Source organism: Prunus persica, chromosome G4 (assembly GCF_000346465.2).
Source record: "Prunus persica cultivar Lovell chromosome G4, Prunus_persica_NCBIv2, whole genome shotgun sequence".
Lineage (NCBI taxonomy): Eukaryota > Viridiplantae > Streptophyta > Magnoliopsida > Rosales > Rosaceae > Prunus > Prunus persica.
The window spans coordinates 410,183-432,814 of NC_034012.1; the positions used below are offsets into that span (position 1 = coordinate 410,183).

At 40.0% G+C, this 22,632-nt stretch overlaps 6 protein-coding genes and 1 non-coding gene across 13 annotated transcripts; 3 read left to right on the forward strand and 4 right to left on the reverse strand.

Annotated features, from left to right (window-relative positions):
* On the reverse strand, positions 24–4,694 carry LOC18780917 (thymidine kinase a). 4 transcript variants are annotated; one of them, XM_020562509.1, is made up of 4 exons: positions 3,809–4,522; positions 862–1,006; positions 605–726; positions 24–473 (listed from the first exon to the last, which is right to left on the reverse strand). In XM_020562509.1, the coding sequence occupies exons 1-4, from the start codon at positions 4,150–4,152 to the stop codon at positions 221–223; spliced, it is 864 nt and encodes a 287-aa protein (XP_020418098.1). In that variant the 5' UTR covers positions 4,153–4,522; the 3' UTR covers positions 24–220. The 4 variants fall into 4 exon arrangements, 1 of the variants encoding a protein (XP_020418098.1); XR_002271273.1 differs by lacking the exons at positions 24–473; positions 605–726 and adding exons at positions 1,249–1,336; positions 1,424–3,147 and having other exon boundaries at positions 923–1,006; positions 3,809–4,694; XR_002271272.1 differs by lacking the exons at positions 24–473; positions 605–726 and adding an exon at positions 1,249–3,147 and having other exon boundaries at positions 923–1,006; positions 3,809–4,694.
* On the reverse strand, positions 4,862–6,878 carry LOC18779476 (putative yippee-like protein Os10g0369500). Its single transcript, XM_007212190.2, has 3 exons — positions 6,277–6,878; positions 5,917–6,025; positions 4,862–5,283 (listed from the first exon to the last, which is right to left on the reverse strand). Exons 1-3 carry the CDS (start codon positions 6,417–6,419, stop codon positions 5,200–5,202), a joined length of 336 nt encoding a protein of 111 aa, XP_007212252.1. The 5' UTR covers positions 6,420–6,878; the 3' UTR covers positions 4,862–5,199.
* On the reverse strand, positions 7,035–10,477 carry LOC18779009 (ras-related protein RABA5a). 3 transcript variants are annotated; one of them, XM_020562510.1, is made up of 6 exons: positions 10,275–10,477; positions 10,011–10,057; positions 9,187–9,265; positions 8,755–8,890; positions 8,186–8,653; positions 7,035–7,647 (listed from the first exon to the last, which is right to left on the reverse strand). In XM_020562510.1, exons 5-6 carry the CDS (start codon positions 8,523–8,525, stop codon positions 7,307–7,309), a joined length of 681 nt encoding a protein of 226 aa, XP_020418099.1. In that variant the 5' UTR covers positions 8,526–8,653; positions 8,755–8,890; positions 9,187–9,265; positions 10,011–10,057; positions 10,275–10,477; the 3' UTR covers positions 7,035–7,306. The 3 variants fall into 3 exon arrangements, with proteins under 3 accessions (XP_020418099.1, XP_020418100.1, XP_007211991.1); XM_020562511.1 differs by having other exon boundaries at positions 10,011–10,094; positions 10,275–10,423; XM_007211929.2 differs by lacking the exon at positions 10,011–10,057 and having other exon boundaries at positions 10,275–10,423.
* On the forward strand, positions 11,266–15,193 carry LOC18778767 (inositol transporter 4). 2 transcript variants are annotated; one of them, XM_007213873.2, is made up of 8 exons: positions 11,266–11,370; positions 11,990–12,094; positions 12,541–12,711; positions 12,852–12,922; positions 13,039–13,374; positions 13,499–13,606; positions 13,854–14,456; positions 14,558–15,193. In XM_007213873.2, exons 3-8 carry the CDS (start codon positions 12,579–12,581, stop codon positions 15,035–15,037), a joined length of 1,731 nt encoding a protein of 576 aa, XP_007213935.1. In that variant the 5' UTR covers positions 11,266–11,370; positions 11,990–12,094; positions 12,541–12,578; the 3' UTR covers positions 15,038–15,193. The 2 variants fall into 2 exon arrangements, with proteins under 2 accessions (XP_007213935.1, XP_020417772.1); XM_020562183.1 differs by having other exon boundaries at positions 12,031–12,094.
* TRNAL-CAG lies at positions 15,467–15,547 on the forward strand. Its single transcript has one exon. It is a non-coding gene; the product is annotated as a tRNA-Leu (tRNA).
* LOC18780668 (inositol transporter 4) lies at positions 16,683–18,809 on the forward strand. Its single transcript, XM_007213691.2, has 4 exons — positions 16,683–16,818; positions 16,920–17,434; positions 17,631–18,236; positions 18,330–18,809. The coding sequence occupies exons 1-4, from the start codon at positions 16,683–16,685 to the stop codon at positions 18,807–18,809; spliced, it is 1,737 nt and encodes a 578-aa protein (XP_007213753.2).
* Positions 19,876–22,186, reverse strand: LOC18780492 (U-box domain-containing protein 4). The gene is made up of 2 exons (XM_007211559.2): positions 20,698–22,186; positions 19,876–20,456 (listed from the first exon to the last, which is right to left on the reverse strand). Exons 1-2 carry the CDS (start codon positions 21,997–21,999, stop codon positions 20,394–20,396), a joined length of 1,365 nt encoding a protein of 454 aa, XP_007211621.1. The 5' UTR covers positions 22,000–22,186; the 3' UTR covers positions 19,876–20,393.

A 22,632-nucleotide genomic window follows, 5' to 3' on the forward strand; every position in this document is an offset into this window, starting at 1 on the left:
GCCAGCAATCATGTTTAAACGAATTAACAGGAGAAGCAAAAGATATCAAATTTTTTTTTCGCACATTCTTTGGTTGGTGAAAAGAATATATACATTCTTGATCGAGACCGTGTAACATTCCCTATCAACATGTTGGTCATCCAGCAAAGTGTAAACTTTCCAATAAGACATGTAAGGAGGTTGCAGAATACAGATATATCCTACTAACTGGCAAAAGTTACTACGCATATGAACCGCACTGAACTCGAGATTCCAGGACAACTCTCGCAGCTTCTATGGCTACTTGTCCACCAACATAGTGCTGCCGGCAGACAGGCATGTAGACTTCAGCCCCGCCAATAAGCTCAGTCTGCATCTCCTCCGTCTTTCTTAATGTAAAGAAAGCCTGGTTCCCACAAAGTTCACATCGAGATGTTAACTTGGTTACAGAATCAGCAAGAGGAATTATATCTAGCACAGAACCAAAGCTCCTCCTGCCATCAATTTTTGAATTGATCATCAAATCAAAAGGGAATAATATTTCCGAGGAACAGGCAAGAACTGCTCATTGCAAAGTCAAAGAATGAGCTTGAGAACCTCAACTCGTGGAGAATTGAAATAATACCTTAAATAGTCACCATCTAGCCCAGCGACTATTACTTTTTTACCATCATGATCAGCGGCTTCAGAACAGAAATCATACAGGTCGTCAAAGAACTGGGCTTCATCAATACCAATTACATCTAGCTGCCACCGCATAGTAATTATGAGTAACATAAATTGTACATGGAAAAATTATGCAATTTGTCACCTAGATAACAGTGAAACTATAATAATTTCATATAAGAATTGCTATCTAATCAAATACCGGTACTACGATACCTGATCATATGCATCAGGGCTCAACTTTTGTTTGAATGCTGATAGATGTGTTAACGCCCAACACGGCATCTTGACCCCATCATGCGTCACAATTGAATCCAATCCATATCTTGTATCCTTGCTTGATTTAATTATAGCAACATTTCTGCCAAAGAGTTACACAAAGGAATTAATGAATGATAAGCATGAATCCAGTAAGATATGTAACAATTTTCATACAAGAGCTCAAAAAGATTAGCCCTCTGCCTACAAACAAACCAGAAACCTTTACATCTCGAGAAAATATTAACAGGAACTTGGAAGTATATGGATACAAGGTTCAATGTACATTATTTAAGCACCATTCAGAGGTAGCACTAAAAACTTAGAAAGGGTGAATATCTTTACCTCTTTTGCTTACATCTTGTGATTAATGACTTATGGGGAAGTTGAACCTGAAAAAACTTGGCCCATGGACTCTCCTCTTGGATGTGCGCTGCATACCAACAATCATGAGAGTCCTCCAAGATTGCAAAGATCAATCCTAGAGATAGTTATTAATGTCCAGTACTACGGGTATTACCACTGTATATAAACATCAACTCTCAACTTCTAGTCATCAAGCTGAAGCTTTGGAAAAGTATTTACTAAGAACTTGGCTGATACATTCTATGAAGTATCATCTACATTTGTGCCGTTTTCTTCTTCTCACTAAGAACCTAAAGGAAAAAACACTTGCAAGCTTCATGTATTACTGGCATGCATAGGGCTCATGAACTGAATATAAACAATTTTCTCTCTTACATGCTTTTCAACTTCCTAAAGACTGCAATTTCTATCACACTTATGACACTGATTAGGTAACTTTCTGTGAGTATATCACTGCATGTTTAATTGGTTTTTCAGACAAGACCAAAGTAGACATCTCAAGCATGAAGCACTTATGTATCGAGTTCTTTACCAGACAGGCAAAAGAGAGACATTCCTAGGAAATAAGCACTTTTCCATTACATAACTGAGCTTCCACTTAAATGAGGAACATAACCTGAATCCTTTAGAGAGCAATCAACCAATTTAACCATCTCATAAATCTCCTTGGATTGTTTGTGATATGTATCACCCTTAAGAAAGAAGTGGACCTCTTTTTGAACCTCTACTTTGCTATAAGCAGGCTCCTTTCTCATCCCTGAATCCGTCATCATAGACCTAAGCTTAGCAACATTGTCCCACAACCCAAAAGTGGCATAAGCATTAGACAAGACTACATACTTTCCAGCATTTTCTGGTTCCAATTCGAAGTATTTCTTTGCTGCAAGCTTTAACAAGTCTCTGTCTCCATGAATTCTACAAGCCCAAAGAAAAGCACCCCACATCACTGAGTGCTCCTTACAAGGTGAGTTCGAAACAAACTCATAGGCCTCTTCTAACTGCCCAGCACGTCCCAAAAGGTCAACCAAGGCAGCATAATGCTGTGCTCTTGGGTGAATTCCATAGTCTCTTGTCATTGAAGAAAAATATTCCCAAGCCTCATCAACTAAACCTCCATGACTACAAGCAGAAAGAACTGAGATAAAAGTAACATAATTTGGTCTGAAACCTTCACTCTTCATCCTATGAAAAATATCTAAGACCTCTACAACTCTTCCATGCTGACCATAACCGGATATCAAAGCAGTCCAGGTAATGGCATTCCTATTTTGACATGTATTAAATACCCTTTGCCCATCACATAAATCACTACATTTGAAGTACATATCCATGAGGGCACTATTGACTACAACATTTTCTCCAATTTGGCACTTTATCATGATACCATGGGCTTGCTTCCCATGCTCCAATGTTGCTAAAGAGGCACACGCCCTGAACACTGATGCAAAGGTATATTGGTCTGGGATCAAACCACTATGTCTCATCTTGTAATAAAGACTCAATCCCACATCTTCCAGTCCCTTTTGCACATACCCTGCAATTATTGCATTCCATGAAACCAAGCTTTTCTCAAGCAACTTATCAAGCAAAATGTGGGCAGTTCCTAAATTTCCTGATTTTGCATACAAGATCAACAACTTGGTCTTCAAATATTCATTGAGAACAAACCCCACAACGATTATTTGTGCATGAATTATTTTCCCCTTCTTATACTCTTTCCTAAATATACATTCTTGCAATAGAAGAGCATAGGTGTCTGGGTCTACCTGTAACCCTGTATGGCACAACAGCCCAACGGCTTCTGCCAATCTTCCTGAATAGCAGAGTCCCTTCAGTGTTTTATCCACTGGGATGTGCTTTCGGGGCTTGACCTGAAAGCTGGAATTTCTTACTGGTGATTTATGTACTCAATCAATGGATCCAATAAATTGGTAAAAGTCAACTATTGAACAATGATGACACAGAAACTGAAAGTTCACCCGAATCACATGTATTGCAATGGAAAAGAATTTCCATAAACTTGGCATACATGCTCCAAATTAGCTGCTTAATTCTCAGTTTCAGAAAAAGGCAACAATTAACATCACTAGTCCTACATAAATCAATCAATCAATCTACACGTGGACATTCAGACCCTAGGTAACATAAGCACCATCACTCATCAGTCAGTGTAAATAACAAGTTCCACACTAGTATGTAATATGTAACTATAACTGTACATATAAGATGCACATACGCATGCAAACCTTTTAAAATTCAACAAAGAAAGTAAGCCCAATTCCATATTAAACCCAATGATTCGGCTTGGCATTAAAGAAACAACTCACATGAAGTATAAAACTGAAGAACTTCAAATTTCATGTACTACAAATATCCCAACATTCAAAATCTTAATAGCCACTTCAATAGTCAATTAGTGATTTATCTTCGGCACAAAACAGTAACATCCATGATCCACCAAAAAATGGAGAGTCACTTAAAATTCCAGACTTCAAAAAAAACAAAAACAAAACAAAACAAAATCAGTGGAGAGTCAAACCTGCCATCGCCTCTCTCGGATTGAACTTTACGAAGAAGCGTCGTGGTCTTGCCGGCGAACATTGGGCCGACGATCACGTGAATCTCACCGGATCGTTGGCGAGAAGCCGTCTCCATTTGCATACATCGGTTCTGAACTGAAGAAATGCAGGTTTTGGGCAAAAAAAGATTGGGTTTTGGGAGGAGAAGATTGGGGTTCTGGAAAAGGGTTGGTGGGTTGAATGAAAAGGACTTAGAGGCTAAAGATGAGAGGGCCAAAGGTGTGGTCTTGGAGATGTGAGGAACAGAGTAGGTTGAGAACGTTGTGGCGGAGATGAGGGCCTTCATTCTTGAAATAGCTAACATCTACTTTGGTCGGGAGAGAAGGCCGGGGAGAGAGACAAGGGTTTAAAGGGTTTTGCTCATTTTGATTTTATTTTGAGAAAAACAAACAATTTTGCACATTTTATTGTCAAGGCTGTGGACGGTGGACCCCAGTTGGCAAATGTGTCGCGTTTTATTGGTTGTTAATTCAAATCGCAATGGTCATGGTCCGCATTTGACAATTGTCCAGCAATTTGATTCCGTTCGATTCGAGGTTTTAAATTACTTTCACCAACGGTTTTAAATTACTTTCACCAACGGTAGGTTTTTTCCTCCAACGAAGAACAACAAAAAATTACCGTGTGAAGAAGATATATCATTTTCACTCTATTAGATAAGGAATTTAGGACTAGGAACTGCTTGGTTTCTGATTCAACAATTCTCTTCATTCGGTTACTTTCAATGTCTTAACAGGCCACATATAACGCCATTTCAAGCTACCGCCTCTTCGAGCTTTCAAATCACCTTCAAAAAGCTTAGCTCAGGAAGACACTCCCAAAAATGCAGTTACTGATACAACATAACCATTTATTTCAGATGGTGAAACAAGTGTATTGGTTGATGTATAGGATCAATCAATAAAAATATTGATCGACCAAAAAAAATCAATAAGAATTTTAGCCTTCAACTTTATTTCATCTCAAGATTATTAGCCGCTTACTGTCTCTTTTACAGAAAGCAAGCATTAACATGAAACCACAACATGTGCCAAACCATGACACAATTCCATAATCATTTCATGACGGCCGCTTACCGTGTCTTTTACAGAAAGCAAGCATTAACATGAAACCACCACATGTGCCAAACCATGACACAATTCCATAATCTTTTGATGAAGCTATTTCAAAGACACAAGAAATCCAATAAACAGAACACTATTATTGCCGTTTGGTGCTCAGAATCAAAAAGGTCTTATCCTAAAGTTGCACCAGCTGCAATCTGGATGAACACTGTTTACTTACAGAAAGTGTATAGTATTGCAAAGAGATGGCTTTTGGTCTATTCTCGCAAATGTTTCCTGTCCAAGCATCACCAACCCTCCTTCAGCATCCGTTCCCTCTCCAGGATGTACATTCCTTCTTTATACTTTTGGCTTGGCTCATAAGCCTTGTCCTAGGATTATGAAAATCAGAAGCAGTTAGTTTAAACCAGAACTTGCACACTATAATCTTCATAAGTGGCTAAGAGATTTCCAAACATAAAATTGGACCACATGATCAGAGAGTACCGGAAAATAAACTGAAATCTAAAGTGAAGTTTGAAATAGACGGGGCTAGTCTAATTAAGCACATCATAAAAATAGACCATCCCCCTTGAGTCCACCACCAGTCTAAAATCTAGACCACACCCCATTAATGAAAATAGTAATCACACAACACAAGGAGAAGCAGCCACCACTAAATTGATCAAAAAAGCTGTTATTGCAAGGTTTTTTTTTTAAATGATTACTTCATAGCAGGATCCTACAAGTTTAACAGCCGCTGATCAGTTTAAAATCCATGCCTTAATCATTTAAGCGGAGCATGAACAAGGTCCATGTGTAGCATCATCACGACAGTCAAAGATGCCAATTTAGCAAGACCCACTTGATGTGAGAGTGCTGAAGAGAATAGCATTTTCATATTACATTAGATTTAAGTAGACAAGCTTGTGAATCCTTCCATTAAGTTGTCTTAGAAAATGGATCGCGGATCATGCATAAACATGGAACCTAAATTAAAAATCACAGCAGGCTTTAGAACTTACATATTTCCAGCCCAGAATTTGCTGGCAAGAGCTACAATATACGTCGTTCACTGTATGCAATCCGCTAATGAGTTGCCTCTCTTCAATAGGCCCAAGAGATATATTTACCCTGAAAAAAGAATGCTCAACGATCAGAACAAGTAACAAACCCAAATCATATCATAGCATAAACACATCGGTAAGACTCAACATCAAGTCAACATTTTTACGCACAAGATTTTACTGGGCCATTATTTTGAAATAATGATATAACATTTATGCTTCCACCAAAATTAGCAATGTTATCAATGTAATCCAATTCGAACCAAAGCGAGAACCACGAAGTGGTACAGGAAATGAGGGTCGAATTGGATGGCTTACACATTCCTGAAGAGATAGGCTCTGCCATAACGGCCCTGAAACTCCTTGGAAACGACGTCGTCGCGGGAAGCAGAGTCCACCTTGCAATACCTGCACTTGAAGATCCTTGGCCCACTCAGCGTCTCTATAAACAGCCGCCCCATGATTTTCAATTTTTTTTTATGGGCCGAGCCCTAATTCCCAAATCGATTTCGCAGTCAAAAAGACACAAACCTGATCCTTCAATTCGCGCTCTCTCCGAGTAAAGAGTAAAATGGTGTTGTGGGCGTTCGGAGGTAGTAGTATAGGAGGCAATAAAAATATTGCCACGTCATAATTTGGGGGCATTTTTGTCATCCTAATTATTTCATCCATCTAATTAACCACGAGGCAAATTTTCTCATTTTCTGTTTGGGAAAATGGGTTGGGATGGGGACTGATTTTTCCGGGTCCTCCAAAGCTCATTGAGTTTTGCTAGCAGCTCTTATTTTCATTTGTTGATCAATTGTGGCTCTTATACATAGGGAATTATCCAGAGAAATATATGCGTCGTCATCTTCACCAATGCAGTACATGAAATTGACTAGAGTAAGAAAGGCATATGAGAGTCAAATCACATAAACTTAGCCCCTCTGCCCACCAGTCTACTGACTGAAAGTTCTTCCAAGAAATCACAAGAAAAGGAAAATAAGATAACAAACCTAGAAAAGTAAAAGGCAGATGAACGAGTTCATATATTGTATTAAAAATAAGGTACCAATAAATGAAAACAAAGAAAATGGCTGAGAAGTGCAGTGCATAAATTACTGAATTTTGAACATTGTATAAGCTTTCTAATCCACCTTTCGGGTCATTTACATCTTCTACCTCAATTTTCTTTTCTTCAACCAGATTGAGTGAAAACATGTTTCTTGAATGAACATTTAAACAAATTCAAGAAATTAGATCACAGGGAGAAGAAGGAAGGCAAGGAACTTGAATTGAAAATTAAAAGAGGCAACTTGGGACCCGCCAAAAAGATCCGTCCAGACCCTCATGTGTTGTGTATTCCCTAAGATGAGCAGCACCCACCTTTTTTAGGCTCAGCAGCTGCGTCTTCTTGGTTCCCATCTCCCTGTAAAACTACCGTCTTCCCATTCCCCACCCAGCTAGGGTCCTGTTTCTTGAGCTCCTGAGATATCATAACTTTTCGGCTTAGTATGTTGTAGATCTCTTTCACAACCATCTGAAAGGCGGCGACAACGTTGGATGAATCGAGAGCAGATGTTTCCATGAAAAACAAACCCTGTGCTTCTGCCAACGCCTTGCCTTCAGAAGTAGGTACCTCCCTGGCATCCTTGAGATCAGACTTGTTACCAATAAGTATTGTAACTACATTCATGTCGGAGTGAGCTGTTCAACAGTATATCCACCTGATCAATCCTCAGTCCATCACATTAATTAAGGATAAATGCTAGGAATCTTTTGAAGCCACAGGGGTACAGGAATAACAAATTGACAGGGATATTGTATTCACAACTAATAGCCATTACCTCATTCAAAATAGTCCACTAAAGAGTATTTGGCGAAGAATGTAAAAGTGAACCATTAAAATATAGTTTGAGCGTGTACAATAAGTCATTCCCAGCAGATATACACGGTGAGGATGAAACATTCATCATCCAATTTTTTTAAGGATACTCACACCTTCTCTATGCAAAGCCCTAAGGCATAAAGCATCACCACCATTTCCTCAATGTATCTAAGATTTTAAAGGCTAATAGTTCATACAAATCATCTGTTGGCATGTGGGATTCCCAATTAAGGTTACCTAGAAGGCAAACTAAATATTGCATCATGTTGATAAGAACTTACTGTGGAGAACCAGAAGAAATATGTATTGGGAGAAAGCTATTAAGTGAAAAACAAGGGACACTGTCAAATGACTTACTGTGGAGTTCATTAAGCCATCTGCCAATGCTATCAAATGTCTGGCGTCTACTGATATCATACACCAAAAGAGCTCCAACAGCACCTCTATAATATGCGGATGTAACAGCCCTGAACCGCTCTTGACCAGCTGTATCCCAGATCTGTGCTTTGATTTCTTTACCATTGATATCCATCTTTTGGGTTTGGAACTCTACTCCTATAGTTGACTTTGAATTTGGGTAGAACTCATCTCTAGCAAATCTTGCAAGCAAATTAGATTTTCCGACCGCTGAATCACCAATTAAAACAATCTTGAACAGATAATCCTCAGTCTTTTCCTCCTCCGAATAAAAAGCCATTGCCCAAAGTGTACAGATTTGTTGAGCTAATGGACCATATTAATAGTGAGTAGCCTGGATGGATCTTTAAGCGACTAATAACCTACAAAATATCTACTTTACCCCATTCAAACTGCAGAAATGATTCTCTGTACAAAAATAAAACAGTTGCCTGAGGAAATGTGTAAGGCAGGGAAGGTATATAAAGCAAAAAAGCTTTCCAGCAATAAAAGAATTTGAGGCTACCTACCTTACAAAGCTAAGGTAGGATTAAAGATAGTACCCTCCCTGCCTCCTCTTAGATTCCTTCTACAGATGTAAATCTATCTGGATAGCTTTCTCCATTTCAAATTACAATCTAGCCCTACATAAAAAAGTGCCAAACCCTGCAGCATCAAGAAAGCATCAGGTATTACAGACTTCTAATCATGAATTGGATGTGAAATGTTAAAGGCAAATTATTCCCCTGTCAAGATTGTTACAACTATTATTTTCTCTAGGGGACTGGGAACCAAAGCATAAGGTGTAAAAGCAAAATAATTTAAACATGAGAGAGAGAGAGAAAGAGAGAGAGAGAGAGAGAGAGAGAGAGAGATCGGTATGCAACTGCCCTTGTGCTTGCAGTCTACACATGTATGCATGCTCCAAAACATTTTACCCTCGCATGGGCTATATGTAATACCTCAATGCCTTCTTTGACCGTAATTTTGGCCTCCTCCGACTCCAGCTTTCCCTCCCACTCAGTGCTTTAAGGCTGAAACCTAGAAATCAGAGGCAATGATGATAAGAGATTGCACCATGAGACAATGATGCTGAAACAACATGAAATTTGAGATTTCTTAAAGTGTCAAATGTTAAACATTATCGTGTCAAAGGTCACATGGCTGCATTATTCAGAATATAAACTTTATATTGCAAACCTCACCATTAATCACTAAAAGAACCTAACTCGTGAAGTAAACTACTTTATGCTAGTCTTCCAAGTCAAGAAAATAAAAGGGGATGCTAATTAAAACCAGATTGATCAACTACTCCCTGAGAAAGAGCTAAACTGAATCATCCTTATTCACACTTCCATTTTAAAAAGCCCCACATGTCTCAAATTGCTAAGCAATGACAATGAATTGCTAATCACCAAAAACAACGCTAAGCTCTGAGAAGTTGGTGGACTGTTCCAAAGGGGGGGATAAGCTTACATAGTTTTCCTTTTTAGGGGTAAAAATAAGAGTACACAATTTTAAAAAACAACATGGTCACTGTAACTCAGACTCTTTAATTCTCAAATATAGCTAAAAAGTCAGAGGGAAAAAAAATCATGGCTTTTACCCAAATGAATGCCATACTGGGGCAGGCTAACAAACCAACCCAGTAACATTCACTCGTCGTCATATTCACCGAGCAATCCCGATCCTATTGAAAATAATAACTTGTAGACGTAAACATTATGTTTCTTGGTATTAATATGCATGAAACAGAGAAATTAGGAATTTTAAATCCACAAATTACCAGATTGCGGGGTCAATAATGGATCAATAGCTTGGACGTGTCCAAACCTGCCACAACCCGATCCATTCAAACATTTTTCATTATCTACCCAATAAGCACAACAAAACAAACGATAACGATGACAATGATATCGAACATTTCAAAAATAAACAAATCGAAATTTGGAGATCGAAAAGAGCCGTAACTCGTAAGGAATACAAATCTCAAATTTACAAGGTTTCAAAAGAGAGAGAGAGAGAGAGAGAGAGAGAGAGAGAAAGAGACCGTGGGTGTTGTGATGAAGGGTAATCAACGGTGGAGATCGGTGGCGAATGGCGGTGATAGGAGGGGGAAGGGCCAGCGGAGAGAGGTGAGAGGATAAAAGTGCACAGAGAGCGTCAGAAGCACACATCGGACAAATGAGGGGGATGAGGGCGATATCAAAGGTAATTTCGGAATATGTTCAAAGATGTGAGGGGTTTTTCGTCTAGCTAAGAAATTCACTTCCAACGTGAAAACAGTAACGGTAAAACAGTTATAAAGAAACTATCAATGCATGGGCCAAGATAAAGGGGATTTGCGGATGACCTGGGGTTGAATGGGAAAGTACAGAGTGAGGCCCAATTTGATGGTCAAATCGAGAAATTATAGAATAATACGATAGTATTAATTGTCATATTGTGATAGATGATAATTATAATAGAACATGTGAAAACCCAGGAATTCGAATTGAATGGTCATGTATGTAAATGTTCTATTAATACTTACATACAAGAAAAATAAATTGTTCATAGTAAGTGTGGTAGATTTCATAATAATGTCTTGTGTAATGGTTTGTAAATTTTTGTTACCTTGGCTTGTAGCCATGGAGGAATTGCGTGATTCAATGTATTATCTAATTGGTAGAATTTAAATGCACGTAAGAAAACAGAGAGTGAATGAGCCTAACATTTCTTGATAACCTAATTTGACTACATCTAGATAAGATTGAACTCATTACTCATAATCTTTGTTCTGATCCCTAATATTTCTTGATACATAAAATCCCGCTTAATTATCCATTACAATTCAATCTTGGGTGTGAATCCTATCCAATCTTAGGAACATGGTTTCTATTTGTGTTCTAAATTCAACAATAGAAACGTGCACTAATATGTTAGATACTACGATAGGAAGGTCTACTTCACGAGCACGCATTACCATATAGGGTGAAATATTTTAATTTGTTTTATCCTTGTTGCCAATGCTAATGTTATTTCCATTTCCATTCTGAAATTAAATCCAAATCAGGGATGCTGTATATTTAATAGTGTTTTGGGTAATTAGCAACCATGGAAAGATAAGACATCTGTTTCTTCAACCTAAGATCATCAGCATAGAGGTAAGATTTATTACTAGTTTCGTGTTCAAGCATCAGCCTAGCCCATCTCGTTTCTTCGAAATATCCTGTAGGCTGTAGCGCTCGCGCACATGGTTTTAGTGAAGCAGGGGAACGTTGCATGAGTTTTGTTTGAGTGGGTTTTTTGCAAATATAATCTTTGTTTATTGGGTTTCCAAAGGCCAAAGATTTTTCAAAAAAATTCCGTCTGCAAAAGAACAGAAGATATCTGTAATGCAACCAAGAGAAAAAAAGAAGAAAAAAACGACAAAACCGCCCAAGATTACGTTGATAGATTAAATGCAAACAAATCTGATTTTGTCATTGCTTGTGTTTTGTCATTGGTTGTGTTTTGTCATTGGGTTTGTGTTGACCGTTTTCTTCCTTTATCCAGTAGAATCCTTTTCTGCAACTAATTTCACTCACTCACACACTCAAACACCACGGGTGGTCTCTCCTCTTTAAATGTGGTCTCTGTTCTACTTCTACAGAAACTCTCAGCAATTTAATTAATAAAAAGGAAACAGTTACGCTTTTATATTTCAAAATCAATCATAATAAATATATATATATATATATATATATATCACCCATCCCTCACAAAAATATTTTACATAATTAGATAAAAGTTGACCATCATCATCATCAAAATTCAAAGTACAGAGAAAACCCAACTCGGCGGCAGAAGAACAGAAGGGAAGAGCTTCAATCCATAAGGCATAGCAAGGTAATGTTTTTGTTTTACAGCATTGCTCTTGTTCGTATGGTTTTTCTTTCTCTGGGGTAAGGGTCCAATGGTAGAAGAAGGAAGGTAAACAACCAAAGAATGGCGAACCATGGCTTCTTTCATATATGCATGTGTTTTGGAACCAATCTTTCTTGCAGTAGGAAGGTGTTTTAAAAGAAGAAGATTATCAAATTCATAATTTCCCTCTACGTTTTGATATGGGATTAGGACTTTATACCTTCTTCTTTTTTTATCATAACAAAGGATTTGATTTGATTTGTCATAAATTTTTTAATTTTGAGATTGAATTCATTTGAATTGTTTGCCCATAAAGAACATATATTTTTCTTTATTTTCTTTTATTTATGGTATTGGGTGCAACAAATGAATGTGAATTGGCTGCCTCAAAATTCAAAAGATTGATAGCAGTTATTTTTTAATTTCAGGGTTAGAGTGAGTTTACTTGGAAGAAATAGTGCATGATATGGAGGGAGGACACCCGCCTGCTAGTAAGACAGAGTTCACAGAGTGTTGGAGGACAACATGGAAGACGCCTTACATTATGCGTCTTGCTCTCTCTGCTGGCATTGGAGGCCTCCTTTTCGGATACGATACAGGTGCTTCCTTACTTAAATCTCTTCTAAAACCACAATTATCCAAACCAACAATTAATTTAGTTCATATTCAAAGGACAAATTTCTATGCAGGATCCATGTAACTATTTTCTAATTCTATCTGTGTTGTTGGAGTACTGTAGGTGTGATTTCTGGGGCTTTACTATACATTCGTGAGGACTTTCCCGAGGTTGACAAGAAAACATGGCTGCAGGTGAGTTATAACATTTCCACTGTTTTGTTCATGTTAATCAGTGTAATTGATTAAGCTCATATTTTATGTATGTCTCAGCTAACTTTGTGGTATTGTTCATTGACATTAATTTGTAGGAAACCATAGTGAGTATGGCTATTGCAGGGGCCATCTTTGGTGCTGCAATTGGTGGATGGATGAACGACGCCTTTGGCCGGAAGAAGTCAATTCTAGCTGCAGACTTTGTGTTCTTCATTGGTGCAATAGTTATGGCTGTCGCTCCAGCTCCGTGGGTGATCATAATTGGGAGAATTCTGGTTGGCTTGGGAGTTGGAATGGCTTCCATGACCTCACCGCTCTACATATCAGAAGCCTCTCCTGCTAGAATCAGAGGAGCTCTAGTCAGTACAAATGGTTTTCTAATTACAGGAGGACAATTCTTGTCCTACCTCATCAATCTCGCCTTCACCAGGGTACCTATTACATTTGAAGCTTCAGTTCAATTGCATATGTCACAAAGACAACAATTTTGAACAATAAAAAATCAATTATATCAATTTCAACTTAATTAATTGTTGTGAAATTAATTTGCTTCAGGCTCCTGGAACCTGGCGCTGGATGCTTGGTGTAGCAGGAGTTCCTGCTTTGGTTCAATTTGTACTGATGTTGTCACTTCCAGAGTCTCCCCGATGGCTCTACAGACAGGTGACCATTTATCAAACTCTCATCTTAACTATATTATGTGCTTGATCATTGTCATAGTTATTCAAGCATATTGAAATATCTTAAATATGTTTTAAGGTTGACATAAGGCAACAAACTCGCTAAACTTAGATCTTTCTTCTTGATTGAGATTGGTCTGATTGTAGCATTAGTTTTTTACTTTTCATACATAATTACTTGATTATGTGTATACTACCATACTCAGTTTTGTTTTGTTTGTGTTAAACAGAATAAGGCAGATGAGGCGAGGGCCATCTTAGAGAAAATTTATCCTGCCGAAGAGGTTGAGGCCGAAATGAAAGCCTTGCATGAATCTGTCCAAGCTGAAAAGGCTGAGGAAGGAGATGCTGGGGATGGCATGATAACAAAAGTAAAGGGTGCTTTGAGCAACCCCGTGGTTCGAAGAGGACTGTATGCAGGCATTACTGTTCAAGTGGCTCAGCAATTTGTGGGTATTAATACAGTTATGTATTACAGCCCAACAATCGTTCAGTTTGCTGGATTTGCATCGAACCAGACGGCTTTAGCACTCTCTCTTATCACTTCTGGCCTCAACGTGGTTGGCACTGTTATCAGCATGTGCTTTGTGGATAGATATGGGAGGAGAAGGCTGATGATTGTTTCTATGATTGGGATTATCACTTGCCTGGTGGTGTTATCTGGAGTGTTTTTCCAGGCAGCATCTCATGCTCCACATATTAGTAACTTGGAATCCACTCACTTTGGTAAAAACTCTACATGTTCAGCTTATGGGTCTGCTCCTAATCCTGGATCATGGAACTGCATGACATGTTTGAAAGCAGACTGTGGTTTCTGTGCTAACAAAGTCAATGTAAGTTCACCTCATTTACTTTGGCCTTCTTCTCAAGTTGCCTTGTCAGATACTTATGATCCAATAAATTCTGATTGCTTTTCCCTTGTTGCAATTGTCAGTATGCCCCGGGAGCTTGCTTGGCTCTTAACGATGATATCAGGAGTTCGTGTCGCCAAGAACATCGTGTATGGTACAGCAAAGGTTGTCCAAGCAAAGTTGGGTTCTTTGCAGTGATTCTATTGGGATTGTATATCATTATCTATGCACCAGGAATGGGAACTGTACCCTGGATTGTCAACTCAGAAATATACCCACTGAGATACAGAGGCACATGTGGAGGAATGGCTGCAGTTGCAAATTGGAGTGCCAATCTCATTGTGAGTGAGACCTTCTTGACCCTGACTCATGCTCTGGGTTCTGCTGGCACCTTCCTCCTCTTTGCTGGCATTTCTGTCTTTGGACTTGTAGCCATTTACTTGCTGGTTCCTGAAACCAAAGGGATGCAATTTGAGGAGGTTGAGAAGTTGCTTCAGAAAGGCTTTAGACCCAAGCCATTTGCTTCAAAGGAAAAGCAAAGCAAGAATGTTGAATCTTCTTGAGTCAAACAATACAAGTCTCTTTAGTCCTCTGATATATGTTCTCTTCAATGTACTCTAAAACAATTTTTTTTAATCTCTAAAATCATATTTTTGGACCAAAGCTGGTGTCAAATAATCCATATGGTCAAAATATGAAGGTCTTTTCGTCTAGTTCAAAACCCCACTTCCATATTTGCAATGGGGAAAGAGTACAGTAAAAGCAGAAGTCATTACATTCAAAGAAATCATGGATGCATAAAGCCAAAGTAATATTTTTGCATGCATAACCTTTAACTAAATTGGGGCGTATAGAGAGAGAGAGAGAGAGAGAGAGAGGTCCAATGAGCCAAAGTACGTAGATTGTCGACCAATCAAAACCAAATGCCTAAAATAATTTTCCCCGTATTCAGTTGCTATTTGAATATGTTTGTTGGAGGGATCAACAACAAGGTCAAGATGGCCGAGTTGGTCTAAGGCGCCAGTTTCAGGTACTGGTCCGAAAGGGCATGGGTTCGAATCCCATTCTTGACATGATTTTTAATATTTTTCTATTTTTTCGAATCCTGTCCAGTTCGTATCTTTTTTGAATAATTTGGGGTCAGCCTAAATATTTTTATAAGTTGACCATATTTAGGGGAATTATATGTGAGTTTAGTGGACCTTAATCCAATCCTTGAAAATGAGAGAGTTGAAGATTTTGGATAAAAGTTTGACATCACATCTACGGTTAAGAAGAAATTGTATTTGAAAATATGCTCTGCTCATGAATGTCTAAAAATAGTAAAGAAATGGAAGGAATGATATAAACAAATTGAAGAAACTCGTTGCATGGCTAATGGGCGACATGGCTCTCAACAGAAATCGGTCAATGCACTATATAGTGGTCAGTAATTGGCGACATTTGAGGGCATGTAAGAAAACAGAGAGAGTGAGGCGTTGGAGAGAAAAGTGTTGAGCCTAGAGAATTCCACATTGTCAAAACTAGGTATAGTATATAAACATTACAAGGACCCCCAAACCTTCTTCTTCCAAATTAGGACTTTTAACACCAGCAATCTCTTTGGTAATTTTTTAACATCAGCAATCTTTAAAGAAGCAGCTTCAAAGGTGCTTCTACAAAGCGGTCAGAGACCGGAGGAAACAGGAGCTCAACAACACCAACACCAACACCAACAACAACAAAGTTAAATAGTCACTTGGTAAGACACATATCATATGGTATATGTATTATGTATGTGGAGATACATTCATGTATATAGTTATATGGTGGAAAATTGGCATGCTAATGTATTTATTTCCATTTTCGTGTCAAATCGAAATTAGTTCTTCATGTTGAGATTGAACAGCTATTTTTGTGATGTAAAAACTGAAGACAGATAAGAAAATGCGTGTGGAGGCCTTAATTTAGGATTGTTTTGTAACTAACGCTGACAGTATGATGGTCAATGAGTCTTTATCCATTTCGCTAGCAACTAAATTCGTCTTCCAATGCCTATATATCAAGAAGAAGTACCGCCATGTTAATAGGATTAGCAAGTGATTGATTGATATTTGTAATTTCAAATACAGAAACTGAACCACTGCATGCATGCATTGGTTGCTTGTTGCATTAATTTTCAGCGAGCACTGAGTTGCTTGGAAGAAGAAGAAGAAGAAGAAGAAGAAAATGGTGGAGGGGGGAGCCCACCCTTCTAGTAAAACAGAGTTCACAGAGTGCTGGAGGACAACATGGAAGACGCCTTACATTATGCGTCTCGCGCTCTCTGCCGGCATTGGAGGCCTCCTTTTCGGTTACGATACAGGTAATTAAAATCTCAATTATATTTATACCAACAATGAATTCATTCAAAGGAAAAATATCTATGCACTAATTGTATGTGTTGTTATTGGTGTGGCGCTGTAGGTGTAATCTCCGGGGCATTACTATACATTCGTGAGGACTTTCGCGAAGTTGACAGGAAAACATGGCTGCAGGAGACCATAGTGAGTATGGCAGTTGCAGGCGCCATCATTGGGGCTGCATTTGGTGGATGGATGAACGATGCCCTTGGCCGGAAAAAATCAATCCTGATCGCGGACGTGGTGTTCTTCGTGGGTGCAATAGTTATGGCTGTGGCTCCAGCTCCGTGGGTGATCATCATTGGAAGAATTATAGTTGGTGTGGGAGTCGGAATGGCTTCCATGACCGCACCCCTTTACATCTCGGAAGCTTCTCCTCATAGAATCAGAGGAGCTCTTGTTAGCACAAACGGTATGTTGATTACAGGAGGACAATTCCTGTCATACCTCATCAATCTGGCCTTCACGAAAGCTCCTGGAACGTGGCGTTGGATGCTTGGAGTCGCAGGACTTCCAGCTGTGGTTCAGTTCATATTGATGTTGTCGCTTCCTGAGTCTCCCAGATGGCTCTACAGAGAGGTGAGCTGATCATAGTAGCTAGTCTATGTTGTAGTAACATAAATGCATGCTTATGCATATGTTGTCAAACTGTGAATTTGGACCAACACGATCAATAAATTATCTGAATTCACAGTCTAGCAATGACATAAGCATATTATGTTCAATATGCCAAATATATAAGTTGTTCTTGGTGTTGTTTGTGTTAATGAAACAGAACAAGGTGGATGAAGCTAGGGCCATTTTAGCAAAAATCTATCCTGCTGAAGAGGTGGATGATGAACTGAAAGCCTTGCATGAATCCGTGGAATTTGAAAAGGCTGAGGAAGGAACAGCTGGGAATGGCATGTTCGGAAAACTAAAGGGTGCATTGAGCAACACCGTGGTCCGAAGAGGACTTTATGCAGGAATCACTGTGCAAGTAGCTCAGCAATTTGTAGGAATTAATACTGTCATGTATTACAGCCCAACCATCGTTCAATTTGCCGGGTTCGCGTCCAACCAGACGGCTATGGCGCTGTCTTTGATCACCTCCGGTCTCAACGTGGTTGGCACCCTCATCAGCATGTGCTTTGTAGATAGATATGGAAGGAGAAGGCTGATGATTATCTCTATGTTTGGGATCATCACTTGCCTGGTGGTGTTAGCTGGGGTGTTTTACTATGCGGCAGCAAATTCTCCCAAGATTAGTAATTTGGAATCTGCTAGGTTTGGCAACAACTCTACATGTCCGGCTTATGGCTCTGCTTCTAACCCTGCATCATGGAACTGCATGACTTGTTTGAAACAAGACTGCGCCTTCTGTTCTAGCAAAGTGAAGGATGTAAGCGCACAAATAACTAGTGAGCCTTTACTTAACATAAATTAAAGATTTGACCTCAACTAATCCATTTGTTTTTCCCTTAATTCTTGTCAGCTCGCCCCGGGAGCTTGCTTGGCTGCCAATGATAATATCAGGGATTCGTGTCGCGAGGACCGTCGTACGTGGTACAGCAAAGGTTGTCCCAGCAAAATTGGAATCTTTGCAGTGATCTTACTGGGACTGTACATTATTATGTACGCGCCTGGAATGGGAACCGTACCCTGGATTGTGAACTCAGAGATATACCCTCTGAGATACAGAGGAATAGGTGGAGGGATTGCTGCAGTTTCAAACTGGACAGCCAATCTCATAGTCAGTGAGACATACTTGACCCTCACCAAGGCTCTGGGTTCTGCCGGAACATTTCTACTATTTGCTGGATTTTCTTTAATTGGACTTATATTCATTTACTTCCTGGTTCCTGAAACCAAAGGAATGCAATTTGAAGAAGTTGAGAAGTTGCTTCAGAAAGGCTTCAGACCTAAACTATTTGCTCCCAAGGACACCAAAGGCAAAGCCAAAGTTGAGGAGTAATCTAATTTGTTAGGGACCATATCATTAGTCGTGTGGGAATTGATGTGTACATGTCATGTCATTTAATAATAATACGGTCGATTACACTATGCTATAGTTTTTCTTTTTTAACTCCCATTTATTTTTATCTTGAGAATATGCTAGCGAAGAATGTTGTAGACATGTGAGAAATAGAATAATTAGTGAAAGATAATCTCTTGTTTGTTCGATTGTATTTCTTTTTATACTAATGATAGTCTTAAGATAATCTCTTGACTGAGAGGAAAGGACTGAAACTAGAGTGCAAAACGGTGAGTTTATTGTCTTGGCCAACCCGACTAAATGGTTCGATTGTAGAGACAGAGAGACAGAGACCATGACATACTGTTACTGAAATGTGTACCATCACATCACATTTGGCTCAAAGGCATGCAAAACACAACAAACACTTTAGGATTGGAGATTGGACCCGTGTGCGCTTTGACGCAAAAGGCGCACCGACACCTTGCAATTCACTGACATTTAAAATACGAGATTGCAAACCATCCAAGCAAACAGCGGGACAAAACAATACCTGCTGCTCCGCCAGCTAATGCATGATTAGTATGGACAAGGATTTATAAACAAGTATTCAAAATCTTTCGTTTGGTGGGGTTTGGATTGGAACGGTTGGTGGCCTTTCCATTGGGTTTTGCCAGATGAATGAATCAATTGCATTTGCATGTAGGACAGGTGGTGAAGGTATCTCGCGCAGCAGGTGACCTACTTTACATCAAAGACAAGCAGCACGTCAAGGGCTCTCTGTCATTATAGATTTGCATATCTCCACTAAAATAATGCCCCTTTTTTCTCTTTACTTTCATAAAATTAAATTGTTTTAAAGCCTGCTGTTTGGCTGCCGAGAAAATTGCCAAAAAAGAGGAGAATAAAGGATAAAATCTTCAGGAGATGAGCTTCCTGTACTGGCATCTAGGCAAAGTATGAAGTTGCATTCACTACTAAGCAAGGTATAACGACCAAAAGTTGAGTTCAAGATTGATTCCAATTTTGCTGCCACCACCAACAGACACTAAAACACACATTGTGCTTTCAAGGACGAATCCGATGGATCAATTTCATCATACAGAACTCAAAAACACAATATTGAAAAGAAGAGAGGAGATTTTTCCAACCAGTTTTAGACAATCTATCATTACAAGGAAAACCAGACAATGAGTAAAACCTTGGGGTTTCCCAGACAAAACAGGAGGAAAATAACCCAAATCTTTATCAACCCAAAACCACAAGGCAAACAAGTATTCCACCCCTACAAAAAACCAAGTCAATAATAGAAATGAGGGATAAGAAACAAACAAGATACCCAACCAAAAACCTAGTTAAAAATCATACATCTAAAAGTCAGTTTCTTGCTCACTAGCTTCTTCTAATCCTTCCTTGTACAATCATATTCTTCCTAGCTTCTCAACCACACTGTACAAAACCATGAAACAACACTTCCTATATACAAGTGCAACCAAACACTGAACCACATAAGACGTACTAGTATAATTTCCTCACTAAATAGTACCAGTACCAGTACCTCTCTTCTCTTCTCTCTTCTCTTCTCTAAAGGGCTGAAGAGGACGCTTCTTGCCTCGGTTCTCTCAGATACCCAAGAAGCGTTTCAGCCTGCAAAAACAACCAGCTCCGTGAATACATAAACACGCAGCATCCAAATGCAGACTTAGCATTACAAAATGCATGAAAATTCGCACACTAATACTAATTGGCTTCAATCCCCAATTCAAATGAACCACTGTAATTCAAAGGGTAGGACCACCATTTCGTCTATGCAAATTATCAACGCATTAACACAAACCAAACCATGAGAATTCATAATTCCCCAAATTTCATGAAATGATCAAAATACCTTGTGCTTAGCTCTAAGAGTCCCAGTCTGCGAAAGCGCAACCAAAGGTGGAATCCCTCCTTCCCTCACCAGCAACCCTCTGTTTCTCACACTCTCAGTACACAGCTGCAACAGCGTCAACACCGCAAACTCCTTCCCTTTGACCGACCCATCTTCAATGGCCTCCACAAGCGCCGCAAGCCCACCTTCCTCCACAATGGCCTCCTTCCCCTCCTCAACCCCAGCCAAGCTACTCAGCACCACCATCGCCTTCTCCGCCAAGCCCGTCCCCTGCTCCGCCACTAGCGCCACCAGCGGCTTCACAGCTCCGGCGTTCACTGCCCTCTCTTTGTTGGGCTTTATCGAGCAGAGCTTATACAGGGTCGTCAAGGCGTCTTTTTTGCCCCTCGTGGATCCACTTATTAACAGCGAAACCAACGGCGGGATGGCCCCGCACGCTCCGATTGAGCTCTTGTTCTCTTCAATTAGGGCCAGGCTCAAGAGCGCACACGCAGCGTTTTGCTTCGAGGTCTCCGTCCCGGTTTTGAGCACGTACACTAACGATTTTATAGCTCCGGCATTGGTGATTATCGCCTTGTTCGATTCGTGCAGAGAGAGGTTGAGCAGGGCCGTGACGGCGTGCTCCTGAGTCCACGGGTCGCTGCACCGGAGCAGAGGAATTAAAGCAGGGACCGCACCGGACTCGCCTATCAAAGCGCGATTGTCCGCCCGGTTCTTCGCTAAAAGCCTGAGCTTGGCCGCAGCAGATTGCTTGATGGCAATCGACGGCGATTGGAGACCGTCGACGCAGATCTTGACCGTCGGTAGAAGATCCTCCGGCGAAATGCTCTCGATGATCTCGGTGGAGAAGTTCTCCCTTTGCAAAAACCCCTGGCAGGGTTCCTCCGGCACCTCCGGCTCGGGTTCGGAGGTAGGCGCGTTTTCCGGCGACGGCAAAGTAGCGAGTCTCTGTAATTCTCCGGAGATGTCGCTGCTGCAGGCGGAGAAATCGCTGAAGGCTTGGGAGAGCTGGAGAAACTCTTCGTCGGAGGAGGCGGACTTGGCAGCCGAGCCGTGGGTGCGCAAGGCGAGCTCGCCGAGACGCATGTCGATGACGGAATCGGTCAAGTTCTCGGAGACGAAGGACGATCTTTCGGTGGTGAAGGAGTTTCGGGATTGATCGTCGTGGTAGATGTTGGAGCGAATGGTGCGCATGGAACGGCCTGTTTGCCTGTGGATTTTGGTGGAGGAGGGGGAGTAGAAGTTTCGGGTGTGAGGAGGGAAGTGGTTGGAGCTGGAATGAGAATCTTGTAGAGAAACCATTCTGGCTGTGGATGGGAAATCAGCCAAAGCTGAGACCTTTACACAATATATAATTTGATTTTATCTGGTACCGGTAGATTTTTTATAATTTTTGAACTAGTAGTGTTGAGTAGAGAAGAAGCTCATGGTGTAGAGGAATAGGAGATGAGGCAGTGGGATTTATTTATTTTAGGGTCTCTGTCATATGTCATGTGTATATGACTGTATGTCTCTGTCTCTGTCTCTCTCCGTAAGTAAAACAGTAAAATGATGGTGTCTTCTGTTTAGGTTTGAAAGATGGATGGAGCGGTAGTTCGACTCCAAATTCTGTTTTTATAAATTAATTTAATTAGAGTATGTTTGGATACAAAACAAAAAGAAACAACTAATTTAAAGAAATAAATTTAATTTAGACTGTTGTATTTTCTTTATAAAAAATGTCTCTGCAGGAACCAAAAAAAAGAAAAAAAGAATGGAGTCACAAGACAATGCCAGGCTTCCCTATGTAAAATGGTCAAACTCACACACACCACGTATTAGGTTGGGGAAGGCGACGTCGTTCCGGGATACAAACTCATGGTCTAAAACTAGAACCGTAGGACTAGGGGGCTGATGCGACTGTGGGCAGTGGGCACAAATCCAATTGGCTCTTTT